The sequence below is a fragment of the Heliangelus exortis genome, chromosome 6, assembly GCF_036169615.1.
Source record: "Heliangelus exortis chromosome 6, bHelExo1.hap1, whole genome shotgun sequence".
Taxonomy (NCBI): domain Eukaryota; kingdom Metazoa; phylum Chordata; class Aves; order Apodiformes; family Trochilidae; genus Heliangelus; species Heliangelus exortis.
This window is the reverse complement of record NC_092427.1, coordinates 324,273-343,186: the sequence shown is the minus strand read 5'-3', so window position 1 is coordinate 343,186 and position 18,914 is coordinate 324,273. Positions and strand designations below refer to the sequence as shown.

General features: G+C 38.1%; 1 protein-coding gene across 3 annotated transcripts in view; it reads left to right on the top strand.

Moving 5' to 3' along the window:
- PKP4 (plakophilin 4) overlaps positions 1-11,468 on the top strand; it is a 59,729-nt gene extending 48,261 nt beyond the window's left edge. For all 3 annotated transcript variants that reach the window (XM_071746309.1, XM_071746307.1, XM_071746308.1), the window contains 13 exons: positions 829-961; positions 1,716-1,929; positions 2,411-2,594; positions 3,118-3,235; positions 3,751-3,942; positions 4,074-4,247; positions 5,053-5,203; positions 7,283-7,478; positions 8,116-8,200; positions 8,310-8,427; positions 8,932-9,063; positions 9,804-9,877; positions 10,470-11,468. In XM_071746309.1, coding sequence (XP_071602410.1) covers positions 829-961; positions 1,716-1,929; positions 2,411-2,594; positions 3,118-3,235; positions 3,751-3,942; positions 4,074-4,247; positions 5,053-5,203; positions 7,283-7,478; positions 8,116-8,200; positions 8,310-8,427; positions 8,932-9,063; positions 9,804-9,877; positions 10,470-10,718 — 2,020 coding nt within the window. In that variant the 3' untranslated portion in view covers positions 10,719-11,468. The remainder of the gene's footprint in view (positions 1-828; positions 962-1,715; positions 1,930-2,410; positions 2,595-3,117; positions 3,236-3,750; positions 3,943-4,073; positions 4,248-5,052; positions 5,204-7,282; positions 7,479-8,115; positions 8,201-8,309; positions 8,428-8,931; positions 9,064-9,803; positions 9,878-10,469) is intronic.
- Positions 11,469-18,914: the final 7,446 nt, after the last annotated feature.

Below are 18,914 nucleotides of genomic sequence, written 5' to 3'. Positions count from 1 at the left end.
AGTTTTGCCTAAGGTCTTCCTGTCATTAGTGTGGAGAAAAAAATTGCATTGCTGAGCAGTTTGAAGTAGGCACATAACTCAGTGTTCCCTTTTTGGTGACTGTAGGAATCCTGGGGAGACCAAACTCATCAGGATAACATTAGCCTTTTAATAGAACCCCCAAATACTGTTCTTGGAATATTTTTTCCCTCCCTCTCTCTCAATCTTCTTTTTTACAGAAGATTGATAGCCCAGCAGATATTAATGACAGTATTTCTAAATCTGTGCATGTATTTCTTTAATGACTTTTCCAGAATTTGGCTGTGCAAAATTACTTGTTTAATGGAGGAGATTTTGTTTTAATGATTTTAAGTTTACAATCCCTGAAGAACTCAAATTATGCAAACTTCCTGCATGGAATCATTGATTATGAAATTTTAGGTTGCACAGCATTTGAAGTATGACTGGCTTCAGACTAGGGAGATGTTGAGCACTAAATAAAAATACTGTGTGGAAGAGGTGGCCCTGTGCAGCACTGTTAAGTGCATGTCTGTTGTATCATCTGTTTAAATTTTGGGGATCTATGTAGGTTGCAATGTTTCAGTTTGTATCATGTTAGTACCTAAATATTCCTGTGATCCGGGAGCAAGCTAACTGCAGAGCAGAGGGTAGGAAGTGTCCTTTCCTGCTGGAAGGTGCTGTGTCTCACCAGTTTTCCTCCCAGCCCCGGCACTCTAGAACAAACGCAGAATTGTGTAAAAACCTTTGAGATGCTCTCGTAATTCTGCTTTGCTAAATAAATCTACACTGTCACTAATGTCTCCTCTTGAATGTGCTCACCTCACAAAGGGAGTTTGCCTGGCGAGACCCCGAGCTGCCTGAAGTGATCCACATGCTGCAGCACCAGTTCCCCTCCGTGCAGGCCAACGCCGCTGCCTACCTGCAGCACCTCTGCTTCGGGGACAACAAAGTCAAAACAGAGGTAGGGGCAGAGCACAGTTCTGCTCCCAGGGGAGATAGGGAAGAAAAAGTAGACCTTTGCCTCATTTTTTCGTTCCTTGGTTTGGTTTTTTGGTTGGTTTGGTTTGGTTTTTTCATCATAGCACAGTATTGTGGACCCTTTCATGTTTCTGCTTGTACCACTTGTATGATAATATTGAAAAACTTAAGTGCCTGTAATTAGACACACAAACAGATTTTTCCTGTCACAAGAAGCTGCATGGAAATTCTATGAAAATATTTTACATTCACGTTGTGTAATCCAGCAGCACTGACCTATGGTTACCAGAGCCCCTGTTTTTGTGTAGCCTGTTGAAGACTGGAGACTAAGAAAAACAAAAAGTCTTATAGGGTTTGCACTGATTTTGATCCAGATATTTGAAGTGTAAGAGTTGGCATTTAAATCCTATTTCTAATATTCCTTAAAAATGCATTCCTAGGGATAGAAAATTACTTCAAAAACTGAATTACTGGGAAACAAAACTTTAGCAGTAATAATTCTTCTCTGTACACAGCAGATGACTGAAAATGTTAATCAGCCTTTTCAACAAACTGAGAGTGATTCAAAGGAATTTTCAGTGCAGTGTAACAATCAAGTTTTTAAGGTTTACCAACAACAATTCTTGCTGAAGTAGAATGGAATGCACTGTTTTTATAAAAACAAAAGCCTTTTAAATCTGTAGAGTAAAATGGGTGAAATCCACGGATGCTGATGTTACCAACATTCCATTTTCTAGGTATGTAGGCTGGGAGGAATCAAGCACCTGGTTGATCTCTTGGATCACAGAGTCCTGGAAGTGCAGAAGAATGCTTGTGGTGCACTGAGAAACCTTGTTTATGGGAAGTCCACTGATGAAAACAAAATAGCAATGAAGAATGTTGGTGGGATTCCTGCCCTGTTACGATTGTTGAGAAAATCCGTGGATGCTGAAGTAAAAGAGCTTGTCACAGGTAAATGTTGAACAGACTCAAGGAGAGAACCATAATGCAGATTATTTTTCTGAACTGGGCACGACTGAAATAACTGAACCTACTTGACACTTGGTGCAGACAGAAAGTTCAGAAATAATAAATGATTTGCTGTTCTAATGTATGAAAACAATTCCATTTCCATCAAAAGAAGGTGTATTTGTTGGGTACTGCACCTATCTGCTGTCTCTTTTTCTTAATATGGAAGTGATTTGTGCAGGAAGGATTTTGAGGATTGAAAAATATGAGAGGATAGAAAATAGTTTTCACTTTCTTTTAACAGTTTCTCTTTCAAGTTTTAGTAGTTCCCTCATTTAATTTTGTTAGGCTGGAATACTACAAAAAAAGACAGATTTTGTTCCCATTACAGGTAGTCAGTGTGGGATGGATCATAAATAGGTAATGTTGCTTTATATTTGCCAAATCTTTTCTGACTTCACTGCAATGGAAATCTTTTCTGAAGGGGTTCTCTGGAACTTGTCCTCATGCGATGCAGTCAAGATGACAATCATTAGAGATGCTCTGTCCACACTAACAAACACTGTGATCGTGCCACATTCTGGATGGAACAGTTCTTCCTTTGATGATGATCATAAAATCAAATTTCAGACTTCCCTAGTTCTGCGCAACACTACAGGATGCCTGAGGTAATTTGCTGTTCTAGAGGACCTCCTTACACCCTAATTCATACCTTTACAATGTGTGCCTCTGTCTGTGTAGCATTATTGCAAATGTTAATGAGGCTGCACCACAGAACAGATCACTGAATGGTTCTAATTTTAAAAACAGGCTAAAAAAGGGTATTTCTAACACAGACAAGCTTGGCAATCTATTCTGCAGTACCTACAAACCACAGATTTGGGCACATATAACAGAAAGTGCTTGAAATGGAAAAATATGAGGCTGGCAGTTCTACTTATGGCTGTGTTTGTCAGAGTCACTGCTCTCTTGAAACTGCAGTTTTGAACCATATTTATCTTTTGTAAGAATTGGGAGTGGGTTGGTGCACAAAATGGCGTGTTTGTTTTTAACTTTTCAGTTATCAGTCAGCTGTAAAAAAAAACTTCTGCGAACCATCCAATCTAATCTAATCTGATCTAATCTAATCATGAATTTTATGTGTGTCTGTCTGTGACTTTTCTGTGCTCCTTCTTCATCCCAACCCTGAAGGAACCTCAGCTCTGCAGGCGAGGAGGCGCGGAAGCAGATGAGGTCCTGCGAGGGGCTGGTTGATTCCCTGCTCTATGTGATCCACACGTGTGTGAACACATCGGATTATGACAGCAAGGTGTGTGCACCTTTCATCTAAATTACTTCTGGTGCTAAACTGTGTGTCTGGTAGGATCCTCTGGGGTTTGTATAGCATAATTCATCACTGTGTGTGCTTAGCTCAGGTGGGCCTCTCTCCCAGCCCCAGTTCACTGATGCACAATCAAATTCTGTTGCGTAATGCAGTGTAACGTGTTCCATGTGTTTCACTTTCAGCAGCATTGAAGTATTAATTGTTTAATAAAATGAGCTCATGTGCTTTTCATTTTCAGAATGCCAAGAAATAAGCCTCTATAGTGGCTTATAGATTACTGCTTCTATAGTGTAGCCACTACAGATTACTGCTATAAATATTTTCATATTTGAGGATATCAGGAGAGAAATTGCAATTTTACCAGAGAAACAGACAAAGCAATGCCCAAGGCCCAGAATGAAAATTCAGTGCTTGTGCTCCAAATGCCTTTTCATTCTCTTCTCAATTTGTTTGGTTTGCTTTATCACTAATTGCATGACATCTTTCTGCTTTGGCTTCAGACAGTGGAAAACTGTGTGTGTACCTTGCGAAACCTTTCTTACCGTTTGGAACTGGAGGTTCCTCAGGCACGACTGCTGGGGATCAATGAACTGGATGACTTGTTAGGGAAGGAATCACCCAGCAAAGATTCGGAGCCAAGCTGCTGGGGGAAAAAAAAGAAGAAGAAAAAAAAAACTTCACAGGAGGATCAGGTTTGCTGTTTCCCTTGTATTACAAATACATCAGCTGTAGGTTGGGGGAGAGTGCAGGGCTCGAAGAAAAACTGTCATGTTAAAGACAATCTGGAGGTTCCATTAGTTACAAATACATGTTCATTTCTCAGTGGGATGGAGTTGGTCCTATACCAGGATTTTCCAAGTCTCCTAAAGGGGTGGAAATGCTGTGGCACCCATCTGTGGTGAAGCCATACCTCACGCTTCTAGCAGAAAGCTCCAATCCAGCTACTCTAGAGGGCTCTGCAGGATCTCTCCAGAATCTCTCTGCGGGCAACTGGAAGGTATGTGAATTCCTACTATTCCTCCTATTGTGGTGTTTTAGCTTGTTTTTTGTTTTTGTTTTAACAAAATACTGGAATGTGTTTGGAAGGAACATAATTTTCTAGTGTACATCTGAGCATTTCTCTCTTGTGTGCATCGTTAGTGCTTATCTGCTGTAATAATGTTAATTCCATAGTGAAAAGCAACGACTGAGATGGTAGACAGGAAGAGCAATATGGAAATTGGCCCTGAAATTGGTACTGTTTATTTTAAATAAACAGAAAAAGCTTTCTTGTAGTGCATATTAGGCAAAAAAAATCTTCTAGAATCTTCTAGGTGTGAGCTCTGGTGGGAAGGTACTGTCAAAGTAAGACCAGCATAAATAAATTGTATTTGCTTTATTATTTGCATTATCTATCTACGTACATTCTTGCTTGTGGCCCTTGCATACAGTGTTACAAAAGCACCATGTGAGAACATTTATTAATGTTATATATTTGTCATGGTGAGATTAAAAGGAAGTTAATTGCCTCCTTTGCTTGTATTAAAAGCAGCTAATTTTTTTTCATTTTATGACCTCTGTAGAATTGGTCTTTTGAAAAAAATTGAAGCAAAACTTTTTTGCTGTTAGACCAGTTCTTTTAACCCTGCTTTGTAAGAGGAATGAGTGAAAAAAACCAGCAAATAGCTGACCCTTTATAATAACAGAAAAGATGCACTTTTAGCATGTCATCTTTTCTTTGGAAAATGTCCCCTGACACACTTAAGAATTGCAATCCAGTAAGAGATTATCTCAATCAGAATGTTGTAGCAGATTTGTTCTAGTTTGCAGCATATATCCGAGCTGCTGTAAGAAAAGAAAAAGGACTTCCCATCTTGGTGGAGCTGCTGAGGATGGATAATGACAGAGTTGTTTCATCGGTGGCAACTGCCTTAAGGAACATGGCACTGGATGTTCGCAATAAGGAGCTTATTGGTGAGTACAGAACTCTACTGGAGAAAGCACAATTACCAGCATGTCAGGCCTTGTGCTGAAAAAATGCTGGGATAGGATTCTACCAATAGGAACAGCAAATTTTATTTTACTCAATCATGTCAGCTGTGTCACAGAAATTAATCTTTTTGACAGCAGTAGCTGTTCACAGTAATATTGACATTTTAGCTTGCCTGTAGCTGTTTTGCATGGCAATCTCTTTGCAATGGATGGAAGTCACCTCAGCTCTACTAAACTGGACAGGAAACTGTCAGTATGAAATATGATGGAAAACACCACTCCACTTCCTTGGAGCTAAATGGTAACCTTCTCAAAGGGTTTCAAGGTCCCCTACATATTCTAAGAGGAGAGGACAGCCCTGCTGCCAGTCCATCAATAAATACTTCATTAATTAGTGTTGGATAGGGAATGAGGGAAGAAATCCTCTCCTAGTAACATATTTCCATGAAACCCCAGATATAGAGCAATGTATGCATCTCTTTTCTGAGTCAAGTAATCACCAAGGGTGAATGCTAGAAAAATTTACTATTTCCCTTTTGTCAGTTTAAATATTTAATATTTTAAGCATTCATCAGTGCCTTTCTTGTCTAGCATATTAAAAAAACCCACACAACATTTTTCCTGCCTTGATCAGGAATCTCAGTCTGTTATGGCAAGTGTCAGAGATGCCTCAGCTTCAGATTGCTGTGACCTAAATGAACCCTGCTCACATCATGATCTAAAAATGTTTCATTTTTGTTACAGAAACATTTCCTGTTCTGTAGACGAGGGGAATAAGTCTATAACAACTGTTCATGCAGTTAAGAATGTGATTATTCTCAAAAAGATGAATGCAAGTGAACAGAATCTTATTATGTATATCTGAAGCTTCTCCATTTTGGATGTTCAGAACAGTGTAGATATATATGCAGTGTAGATATTACATGCATAATAAATTTGTGAAAAGAAAATTTTGTTCTATAGCATCAGCCACAGACAGTCACAGTCAGGTGATATTCTCTTACCAGGATTTTTTTTCCCCCCTTCCTGCCAGAACTGTTCAGCTCAGGAATGCATCTCCACGTATCCCCTCTCACTGACAAAGCCTTGACTTTGAAAGAAAATAGTGGCTTTAGAAACACTCTGAAACTAATCTTTGTGTAAAATATTTCGAGACACAAAATGAGTCATAAATTACCCCCTGATAGTAATCTACTTTATGCAACTTTACTGACATCAGCAGGGGCAGAAGATGAGCTTACATCTTCTCAGCTCTGCAGAACATAACAGTATAAATCAGTCCATGCAAATGTGTTGATGAGCTTGCTACCAGACTGGCAGTGAGAGGGTACCACTGTCTGCAGCACTGGTGGGGATAGTTTTCCAGCGTGGTTGAAAAGTTGCTCCTTTTGTTTGCAGAATTCCTTTCTGGATATTCTTCCCCTCAGATACATAATGCAAATAATTGCTAGTGGCTTTGTGTAAAGCTTATGCTTTTCACTGCTACGTACAAATAGATGCCTTCAGTAAAATCTATTAAATCATTCAATTAACAGCCCAGCCTAAACACACAAAAAAAGGTACCACAACTTTTGTTAGTTTCCTCTATCTGTAAAGCCATTACTCTGGTGCATCAGCCAGTAACTGAAATCTGAAAGAGCTGAGATCTGATCTGTTAGGGGTAACAAATAAGGCAACAACACCTCTGAAAGAAAACAAATCCTGAGTTACTATGAGGATTTACTTAACCCTCCCATAAATGAAGCTGAGGAATGTGTACCACTCCTAATGGTTTTCCTTGAATGACTCAGCTCTCTCCAAATAATTGCTGTTTATAGATGCCCCTGTTTTAATGTAAAAATGCAACGTTTCACACTTTTAAGCTAAAAGGAAAACAAATTCAAAAATTGATTTCTAGTCTCTCTTGACTGTAAAATGTGAATTCTTGGAAGGTTTCCATGGTTTTGGTCCTGTGTTTCTTTTTATTGCTTTCAGATGTAGTTTTGTGATGAGACCTATAATTTCAAGTCTTGATTACCAAACTGTATTTTTTCACTTGGCACTTTTGATGGGTTTTTATAGGTAAATATGCTATGAGAGATCTGGTTAATCGACTTCCAGGAGGCAATGGTCCCAGCATATTGTCTGATGAGACTGTAGCAGCAATCTGCTGTGCTTTGCATGAGGTCACTAGTAAAAACATGGAAAATGCAAAAGCCCTTGCTGATACTGGAGGAATAGAAAAGCTGGTGAACATAACGAAAGGAAGAGGTGACAGGCAAGTAGGCAATGAGGTTCATACCTAAACTGGTTCTCTATTCCATTTAGAATCCTTAAGAATGGGGGAAATTACTTTATTTTTTATAATACCTAGAGCAGTTCTCCTAACCTTGCTCTTGAGAGTGGAAAAGTGTGTTCCCAACCAATAAGTTTTCAGTAGTGCAACACAGAACTGAGAGCAAAGTCTCACTATGAGGATGTCTGGAGACTTTTAATACCAACTATCTTCTGTTTGTTTATTCTTTTCCTAGTTGGGAATTTTGTACAATGATTTAAAGTAAATACTCTCGGTTTTTATGAAAGGCACTAAATAGAATATTCTTTTGATGATTTTTAATTGCAAACAATGAGAGGATCTGTTTCAGACTTTTTATCTGCATTCCTCACATGGGTGACCTGAAGAGAAAATTTCTAGTTTGGAGAAGGAAATGATTGCCATGCTTAGTCAGGTTCTGCACCAGCCTTTTGGTGTGGCAGCTGTGTTCACAATTAATGCAGGCATGCATCAGTGAGGCCTGGAGAGATGAGCTGACCTGCTTGACAGCATCAGGTTTATGCTGCCAGGTAGCTCAGAAACATTGTTATCTCTAAATGGAATTGTCTTTCTAGTAATGTCATATTCTTTACTCCCTTAGATCATCCCTGAAAGTTGTCAAGGCAGCTGCCCAGGTACTGAACACATTATGGCAATACCGAGATCTCCGTAGCATTTATAAAAAGGTAAACTACAAAATTAGCCTACACTACTACATAGTTCTACAAAAACTCCTAACTGAATCAGAAGTGGTTAATTTTGATGTGTTTGTCTTTTCTTTTTGCCACTTCATAGGATGGGTGGAATCAGAGTCACTTTATTACACCAGTATCAACACTGGAACGAGAGAGGTTCAAATCGCATCCTTCTTTATCAACAGCAAATCAACAGATGTCACCTGTCATACAGTCAGGTCAGTCAAGAAATCCCAAGAGATTTACTGAAGGGGTACCTCATATCCCGTTTTTAGAACTTAGAATTAGTAGCAAACTGAGAGGCTATTTATCTCAAACATGCAGTTCATCTTGTCCCTCTGTCTTTAAACAGGAGTACATCATGTGCTCTCAGTGTTACCTTAGCTCTTACTGTGGGCAGGCTTCAGATTCCACAGGATTTGTGGGTGCCTCTGTGTTAGCATTTTAGTTTGGATGAGGGACACTTTAAAGCAAATCTCACCACTTACTGTGAATCAAAGTGTAGTCCCAGAATGTGCAAATTGTAATCTCATGGCACGTTGCTGATAGCTTTTGTCACTGGGTTCTTCATCCAGGAAAAACTTGTCAAGTTTTGTCCATTACCCACGTCTCTCACACTTGTTAATCCTTGAGGAAAGAAGGGATGAGGAGAGAACAGAGAGAAGGTTAGGCATGGGAAAGGCTTTGTCTGTCTGTGCTGATAATCTTCCTCTTGTCATCAGTTGGCAGCACATCCTCATCACCGGCTTTATTAGGAATTAGGGAGCCCCGCTCTGAGTTTGAGAGGACACAGCCCTCTATGCAGTATTATAACAACCAAGGAGATGTCGTCACACATAAAGACCTGTACACTGGTAAGATAACAGTCAGGGCAACTTTTAACTGCAATATGTCAGTATTCCTTAGATGAGGACTTTATACAATCATAATTGAATTAGCAGGCTTGTTACTCTTGATGTTGTCTTCAATTTTTATTCATTGTATTCATTTAATCTGCCTCTGCTGTTTCCTTCAAAACTGGCACACATTACTAGAATAGGAAATTTGTTTATATATTGGGTGGTGGAAGTTGTTTATTTAAAATCCTATTACAAAAAATTGTCCTATTATGCACATGCTATTGCTTTTTCTCTCTATGTAGCAAATATATATAAAATAATATTTTGTTATAAAAAATAATGTGCAGTTGTATCTTAATATAATATTGTTAAATTATTAAATTATACCAAGATTCCATCTTTTCCCTGATATCTCTTTTTCTTCTTACTGTTTGACACAAGTCACAAAGACAATAGAGATGTCAGTGAATAATGAGAAGGAAATTCCTTGTTTTAAAGGCTACTACTCTATAAAAATAAAAAAATCCTAGCAACACAGAAAAGCCTCTTAGCTTCAGTTTACTACTTGCTGAGGCACACAATTTGTCTGCATTGTGTGATTATACAACATTGTATTACAGTATTGGTAGATACTAAAATCTGCAGACCTTTTTGTTTGGGTGCTACATAATTTCTTCTTGGTGAAAGAGAAGCAAATAGACTTATAGACAAAAGAATAAAGACTGAAGTTTATGCCATGAACTGTTTTCTCTCAGGTTCCAGCAAACCTTCACCAATTTACATCAGTTCCTATTCCTCACCAGCAAGAGAACAAAACAGACGACTACAGGTGACTCCAGAATTTTCTTTTGAAATGTCCCTGGCAGCAGACTCAGCATACAGAGTTTAATGAAACTGAAGGGAGTCTGAATATATGTTAGATGATAGAGTGCTTTTTTTTTTTTTCTATCTATGCTATCTATCTATATCATAGATAACTTGTTAGTGGGCATTAGTGTACTTAAAGTAACAACTGCTTATGCAATTCTATTACCTTTGTGGGGTTTTTTTATAGTCCCATATTATGACATTTTCATCCTATGGTGGGATCTGAGACCACTTTTCTGACAGCTTCTGGTAGGTATGGTCAGGCTCTGCACTTCCTATTTATTATCTAAAAGTACTGCTCCTGGAGAGTTGCTACTTTCCCAGTAATGGAGAAGGTGATGCACAGGCAGTTAGAGGTTTTCCCTCCATTCTCTGTCATTTAAAATTCAGGTACATTTCATGGAGGTTTGGAACCTACATTAATATCTTCATAGATAGAGCTGCACTTAACTTTTTTAGGGAAAGGTCTGTATAAGGTGTCTAACTTTGAGGAACAAATATTTTCCCTGCTAATTATATTTTGAAAGCTGATTTTTCTATCCTTTTTCCAACAGCATCAGCAGTTGTACTACAGCCAAGAAGACACTAACAGAAAAAACTATGATGCATACAGATTATACTTGCAGTCCCCACATAGCTATGAAGACCCATATTTTGATGATCGAGTTCACTTCCCTGCTACTTCAGATTACACAACACAGTATGGACTGAAGTCAACCACAAATTATGTAGACTTTTATTCCACCAGACGATCCTCTTATAGAGCAGAACAGTACCCAGGTTCACCTGACTCCTGGGTGTAGCATCAAAGAGAAAAAACAACAGTGTATTTCTCCTCATCTTGCTTGAGAAGAAACAGAATGGCCTCATTTGTTGTTTTGGTTATGAGATGTGAAAGTGAAATACAAGAAGGAACAAGGAAGATTTTTTTTTTTTTTTTTTTTTTTTTTTTTTTTTTTTGAGTGAGGATATGTCAGGAAGAAAAACTGGAAGGGATTTTTTTTGCTCTGTTTAGATGTTAGGTATAATTACTTGTAGCTCCTGTAGTCTGGTGAGGGTGTGGGCAATGTGATGAAAGGTTTGAGAATTGAGTAAAATGAATTTGGGAAGTGTGTAGGTCAGAGCAAATTAAAACTGATTTTTCTTATGTGAATAAAAGTCTTGTTCTGATTGTACAGAAAAAAATAAAATGGATGCTCTTGTTTTATTGCTATTACTAAATGTCAAGATTGTATGCTATTACGTCTTGTAAATTTATTTTGTTGGTGTAAATATGGAAATACCACATTGGTTTAAGTGCCATCCATTTGTAATGCAGTGTGTCATTTTAAAAGAAATTTGAAACATCATGCACAAAAAAAAATTCCAAGAAAATGTTATAAATTTTAAAAGGAAAAAATATCTTTTAAAAATTAATAGTGTAATTTTGAAGCACAAAGTCCAGTCCAGTATATCTACACCTCTCCCATTCCCTGCCTATTTCATAAGAAACTTCACTGCCATTTTCTATGCACATGGAGTAACAATAAATATGGAAGTCTCATCCATGGAAAGCTGTTCCCTGTTCATTTTATTTTATTTTCTGTGTGTGATATTCAGAAAAAAATACCATTAATATAAAGTCTCATTGCATGTTTTTAAACAGGTTGTATGTATCAAACATCAGGGCCATTTTCCCAGCTTTCTTCAGTGCAATACTCTGGATTTGTCAGGCTGGCAGACCAAAGTGTGAAATTATGCACTTTCCTCCTGTTATTGCTTAGACCAATGCTTTTACTTTTGATATGAGCAATCCAAGATATTTCAGAACTCTATCCTGCTTTCTTCCTATCAACCCTCTACTCCTGCCCTTGCTCTCCCCCCAGGAATTAACTATGATCTTGCTTTCATAGAAACTGTAGTCTCCATTTTGACTACCTTCTGATTGATTTACAATAAAAAATCTTTGATTATTTAAGTAACTAAATCACATATGCTCCTCATGCCATAGAGTCTGTTAATTTTATATTGTCTGTAATCATAATTATTGTTCCAAATCATTGCACTTTTCTTTGGTTTGCAGTGTTTCCAAGTATCCTGGTTGCATCAGCGAAAAGACAAAATGGTAAAGGTAAGCAGAACTGCTCCAAGTTTAGATTATAATTTATAATATTATTCACATTTCCTTAATTGGTTGGGCTGCTTCACCCCAACTGCAAAAGGGAAAAGAAACAAAGGAGTAAATGGTACAGTAAAAGTATTGACTTAGGTCTTAATTTTGATACACAGCTGTGCAACTTCCTGCTGGCTGCAGCAATGGGTATGTTGCTGAGGGCCAGCATCATTCAGGTGGTGTCTCTGCTTTTCTAGAGGACTTTATTTTTTCTTTTAAGATAGAAAATTATTTCTATTTACTTGACTTTGAGTTTGTTTCTTTTAACAGTAACTTCACCGTGAACTTTCATCGTTTTGTAACTACCTTCAGAGTCATGTCCAGGCTTTGGTACTCAGGCTAAAGCAGATCAGTGTGTCTGGTACACCCATAACCTACTAACCCTGGTAAGTTAAGCTGAGCCAAATGAGTATATTTGGCATTTCATTGTCCCAGGAAGACACAAGTTAGCTTCAGGTAACAAAATTATAGACTGAGAGGGTCAAAGTCTATTTTTATTTGCTTCTTTGGATCTGATAATAATTTGAAAAAGGGGGGGGTAGTAATTTCAATGACACAGCTGTGTGATGGAATGATTTTTGCTTCTCATCTGAGGCAGTTTCATGAAGATCAAAACCAGGAAGATTCAGGAGAGCACCCCTAATTTGGATCTTTAATGCTGTAGAATATATATGTATGCATGTCATTCTGTTAATTTTATTTTGGTTTTATATTTGGTCTCATTTATGTATTTTTACACACTATGTCTTGGTGCTGTGCATATTAAAATTATGTGTACAGTGTAATTGTTGGTTAATTTACCATTTTGTGCAGTTTCAGACTGAATGCATGGAAGTGGGGCAGAAGTAGGGGTCAATTTCATTTCCTTGTTGATTTTCATAATGCAGTCTGGTTTCTGAGACTTTGAAATTCTCAGCAGCATGAAGTTGAGCGTAATGCTCTTAAAATGTGTTGTGTTCACAATTTTGTATTCATATTGATACTTCACTGAAAAGGATAAAAATTGTTCACTTTTTGAGAAAGTGAATGTCCTTAGTTTGAAGGTGATGCTAGCTTGGAAGTTAAATAGTAACAGTGCCCTGGGAAATTTACCACATTTCTAATACTTGCAAGTAAGGTGAAAGAAAAAGAGGACTTAAACTTAAAAAGCAGGGAGTTAATATTGCTTGGATTAGAATAGATTGTGAAGGTGTACAGTTAGACATAACACCAGACTTAACCTGTCCTTTTTTGTAAATAACTCCCATGGAGGACAACTGGAGGGGAGCATGGACCTCAGTGGAATGGTTGTGCTCTATCCCAGAGAAAAATGGGGAATAAGTGCTTAAAGTAATGCACATCCATGATTCTGTATCTTGTAAAAAGCCAGAATGCATGTAAAAAGGAAAATAATCCTAACCGAATTATGATTATTACTTAAATAGGCTGGAAAGAATCTTGGACCCTAAAAATAATGGTGGCAGAATCTGGATCCAAAACTCAAATTCTTAAAAAATTGGAGCTTCTGATCATCAAGACAGATTTTAAATCAATAGTCACTAAGTCTGGCTATGTAAGACAGAAAAACATCCAACAACCCAATTTCTATCCCAGCCGAGCCCTTAATATAAGGAAACATGATAAACATTCACGTGCACCTAAAGCACTGTTTGCCATATGTAATTACTGAGTGTAAGGAGAAAGCCTGACATTTTACCTCAGGGAAGCCCAGGTCAGGAGCAGAGTAATGTTCAGAGCATTCTGCCAGGGGATATGGAGAGTTACATCTCTTTGAGCACATAACATAGGTGGGAGAAATCTCAGTCTGCAAAGGAAGAGAGAAATGAGCAACAAGGTTCTTCATTTGCTCACACTTAGCATCAAAGTTGTATTTTGTGAGTTCCTCTATTCAATGATACATTTACTTTATTAGAGAGTCTAAATATTGTACATTTCGATGCATAAAACTTACAGGGCATTAACGAATTTAAAATACATGTATTTTCAAAAATGAAGAGTTTTCATTTTGATCTTAAGAGGTTTTTCAAGCTATTAAATTTTTTTTTAGTATTTTCTTAGCTTACTTTATGGCATTTTAATTAACAGAGTTGATAATTACACCACAATTAGACATGCTAGTGTATAATTATCCTAGATGTGCTATTTTCATAAAACTGAATGAGATCCATTTGAAACATGTAACGGGAACATTCTGGAAGAATTTAGATTAACCCCAGAAAAACAGTTCTGATGGGTTTTGTGTCCATGATGCAGGACAATCAAATTTGTCAACTGCTGCAGAGCCTTCCACACCAGACACCTATTCTGAAACCATGCTGCTTAAAACAAGACTGAAGTGGCAAGCACAGAGCATGTGCCAACCAACAATTAACTACTGCACTGGCCCCTCCTCAAGGACTTCCCACCAGAGTGAAAATGTGTGAGGAAGGGGTGACCTGTTTCTTGGAAAAAGTCAGAGGAGAGCTGCAAAGTGGGAAAGTTACTCACAGGGCACACAAGAGAATAACTACAGCTCATAGGAGAAGGAAAAACATATTGGATAACAACATCTACTGATATTTGTATGTTTCAGCTTTCACTCAGGAAATTAATCATCTGGTCAGAGAAGCTTATTAGACACAAAGGAGATTTAAAAAACAACAGACTGATTGGGCTGTTGTATGTGGGCCCCTAAATATTATAAAATAGGTTCTTTCCCCATAGCAAATGGATTGAGCAATTCAAAGGATGATGATGATGATGATGGGCTGCACTAAAATACTTTGCCAGTGACAATACTATGAATCAACACATTAAATCTTCAGTGTCATGTTGGCTTTCCGCAAGCAAACAAGACAACAGTCTCCCTTGTCTGTGAGCTTAAGGCAAAAAAAAAAGATTGAAGTTGAAAAAGAAAATTGAGGAATTAATCTGTAGGAAAGTTCTAGAGGGGGATTTGAGGACAGGAAAAAGTATCAGAACAGGAATACTTTATGGAGTTTTAAAAGGAGAATACAGCAGCTTCTCCAGAGATCCCATCACACTGAACTGCCCATTGCATTGTTCAGCATGAGGACTCATGCATAATATTAGAGGTTTGGTTCTCTTCATATGTTCAAAGCGTTTCTTTCTGCTCAAACCTCATGAAAAGTTGATTCAAGTCCTACACATTATTTAAGGACATGGGGAGTGCTAGCACAGAGTGAGGGCAGAATAGTTAGCATGGAGAGATTAAATTTCAGGTGTTCATCACACCCCTTCTGAACACCAGACAGGAAAAGTACACAGTAAGGCAGTGTTTGCTGGGAAGGTGTGCTATGAAATTGCAGAAATAGAAAGTTCTTGCTTCTGTGGTTAGTCTAGAGAATAAAAGTGGTTATAAAAGAATGCAATGGGTGTGGCAGCAGCTAATAACGAGCAAGGTCACAGCAGCTGTCTGGTCCAACTGCCCGCTGGCAGTCTGTTCAAAGAGCACTATCCTGCCACAGGAAGAAACAAAGTCCAAATTTATTTTTTTTTTTTTCTTAGCCTGCCAATAGAGATTGATAGTGCTGTAAAATGCAAGGCAGGCATTCCCTGGGGGAGACTACACCAGCAGCACTCCCAGAGACATCCCAAGGGCTGGATCAGCTTGTCAGGGTCAGCGAGCTCTCTGACCTTAGCCATGAAACTGACCAGGCTGAGTCCCAGAGCAGGCACCATCTCTCCTTGCTACTTCAGGGCACCCAACTATTAGTAAGTATCTTTACACATAGCATTTTTTTATACTAAATATCACTTTTGAGTCTGTTCTACTTTACATGAGTTACATGTAAAAGAAGAACACAAGCAGCAGGTATTTAATAAGGTTATTTCCAGCTAGTTCTTAAAATCCTTTGCATGTTCTTTTTTCTTGACTGTGAAGACTGTGAAATGAATTATCTGCCTGTCCATTGGCACAAAGTAATCACATGCTATGGGAAGAGGTTGATCTCCTCTAGGACTAAATACAGAAGACCTCCAGATCATTAGAAGCTTATAAACAAGTCATTGCATTGCAGCACAGTTCATTTGACTGCATGGTAAAATAATTCAGAGTTAAGTAAATCCAGAATCTGCCATTGCATCCCCACAATGGCCAGAAATACAGGAAACTGAGATCATTATATCACATGAAATGCTGAATTACTACAGCTGACAGCTCCCTTTCCCCAAAAAATCAATCCTTGTATGAGTGCTTAATAGGGGAACAAAATATACATTCCAGCAGTATGGCTGTAAATTCTCCAGCACTCCTATTGATCCAGATTCTGTTTAAAGCTGTCACACATCCAGAGAGGTTACTACATTGTTTTAGAAGAGAATTTATCTAATTTCAAATATTGCACATACGATGAAATAGGGATAAGGCCATTCATCATTCAAAAAGGTTTGTCTAGATTGCTGATATTATTAAACATTCAAGCACTGGAAACAAAATAATAAAATATTTTAATTTTTATAGGTGTCAACCCCTGATCTTGCCTGACATACTAATGGCTACAAAGGAAATTCTGTTACAGCTCTGCTTTGACTGACTGCATCATCCATGCTGTTCCACTGGTTACCAGTTAGAAATGTTGTCAGTAAATATTGTAAAACAGACCAAGCAAACAACTCTCAACTGTTTTTTCAAACTTTTCCCTTATGATGCAAGTACACTTCTAAGTCCATTTGTTTGATCAATATTAGGAATGACCTGTATTTTAAATCAATAATATAGTCTTTAACAGAGCCAGCTGACATAACAAACTGCACAAAAAAAACAAGTCACTCTGAAAATGCTCACTGGGTGTCTCCATATATTTTTGTAGATCCAGCTGCCAGGCAATTTTCTTTGCCTCAGTGACTGTCTTCCCTAATGCCAGTGGTTTTAAAATAACGTGCTAGTCATGGCAGCAGTTAACAAGTAAGACCACAAAGCCTGTTTGGTGCAGTGTAGTAGCACTATCCTGTGTAGTTGTAAATCTATTGACACTAAGGACAAACTGTCCATAGCGCTGTAGCTGCCACAGGGACAAGCATTCTCTTCAAATAGCATGAAACTGTCCTAGTGATGCACAGGGGTGTGAGTTGTGTAGTTTGCAAAGCTGGTGTGCTAGGAGGAGATTTGAAGAGCTGTGAAAGCTCACTGCAGCTTGCCAGCCCTCAGGATCCTACAAATGCTCAATTCCTCTGCTTCGTGACCACCATCTACTGGCAGTTTATCTGTATCCTTACACTTAAAAGAATATGAAATACTTTTGTTTCCTTGCCAACATAGTACAGAGAAGTCACTTACTGCCCTTTACAAGCAGCACATATATGAGATTACAAGGAGGAGGTGCTTCCCCAAGACTTCTGCACTCTGTGACATGTATCAGGTATATTCATAATAAGTATTACTGCCCCAGACATTCTTGTCTGTAGTCTGAAGGGGGAAGGAGAGCAATCCTTGTGTTTCTGTTTCCTTCTCCTTTTCTTCTGAGTGACTGGCACCTCACAAGACATAAGGACTAACCCGTTCTGTCTGCACAACGTTGCCTTTGAAAAAGCTCATCAAGTAGCAGCTAGAGAGGAGGACCTGCAGTTCAGTCTTGAACTATACAAAGACTGCAGTGGAGCTCACATCAATCTCCTCATAATTACCATAGCAACACAAAGGGAAGAAAAATCAGTATACTAAAACTAATGTTGATTATGCATGTCCAGTGCCTTTGTAAAATTTCATTACATTCTGCAACCACTTACCAATTACAACATTTTCCTCCTATTTAACTTTCACTTTTATTCCTCAAAACAGCAATTCGTTTTAGTTCTATACTACTGCAGTGTTATCCCAGCCCTGCCACAAATGTCAGCCAGCCAATCTAGACCAGGGGCAATTCCCATTTCTCTGGCCCCATTTTCCAGGTTATTGTCATGCTTCCAAGGAGTAACCTGCAATAACTACTGTTGCAGCAAGCTGCTTTTTCAATAGCAATTAATGAGGAATTTGAATCAGTTTCTACCTGGCAGTGAAGAGGTAAACTGTTTTTTTTTTTGTTTACAGCTGGGTGGAGTATGAAGTTATGTTTGGTAAAACATTACCATGCAATTTCTGAATATCACATGCCCTCTAGTGGCTACTCACTCCAACACAAAAAGTTGCTTTGGATCAGAAAAATAGATTCTATGACAAGAAACTTATAGATGGCTTGCTCCAGGGAGTTCAATATCACATAACATGTAAAACCTGGAAGATACTAAAAATGTTTGCCTTCCATTGCTTCCCACCATTAAGCTGTTTTCTGAAGGTGAGGGTCCAAAGCCATTATCAACAGCACCAAAATACAGTGAATTCTCATATTTAACCTGTGAGGAAACAAGTTTTGCTGTTATGACAGAACTCTGAAGTCTATGTCAGGGCTTCCATACCACTCAGTGTGATGCAATTTAATTTTGTATCAATTATTCATTTATTTCACTACCCAGTAGTTTTTTGGGTTTTTTTTTAGCAAGGACACTTAGGTGGATAAAACACCTGATGACAAATGTGTATCTTTCTAGTCACTCTGTCAAAAAAAGTTTGATCCTAGAAACAAAAATTAGCCAGTAAGCTATATCTTGTCCTTCATAATGTTACCCTTTTCCTTCCAGCATATATCATACAGTGCATGGACACTTCTTTTTTCTCTTGTAGTCTGCGAAACAACTGGCATCCAGATAAGAACCAGGATTTGAACATCTCAGATTTCCTAGAAGAAAAAGGAAAGCTTTAAAGAGGTGAACCCAGACTTCCCAGAGATTTTGTGAGATGCATAAATATACACTCGTAAACAATTACATAAATATAAAAAAAAAATCACTGAACATATTTCTGCCTTCACTA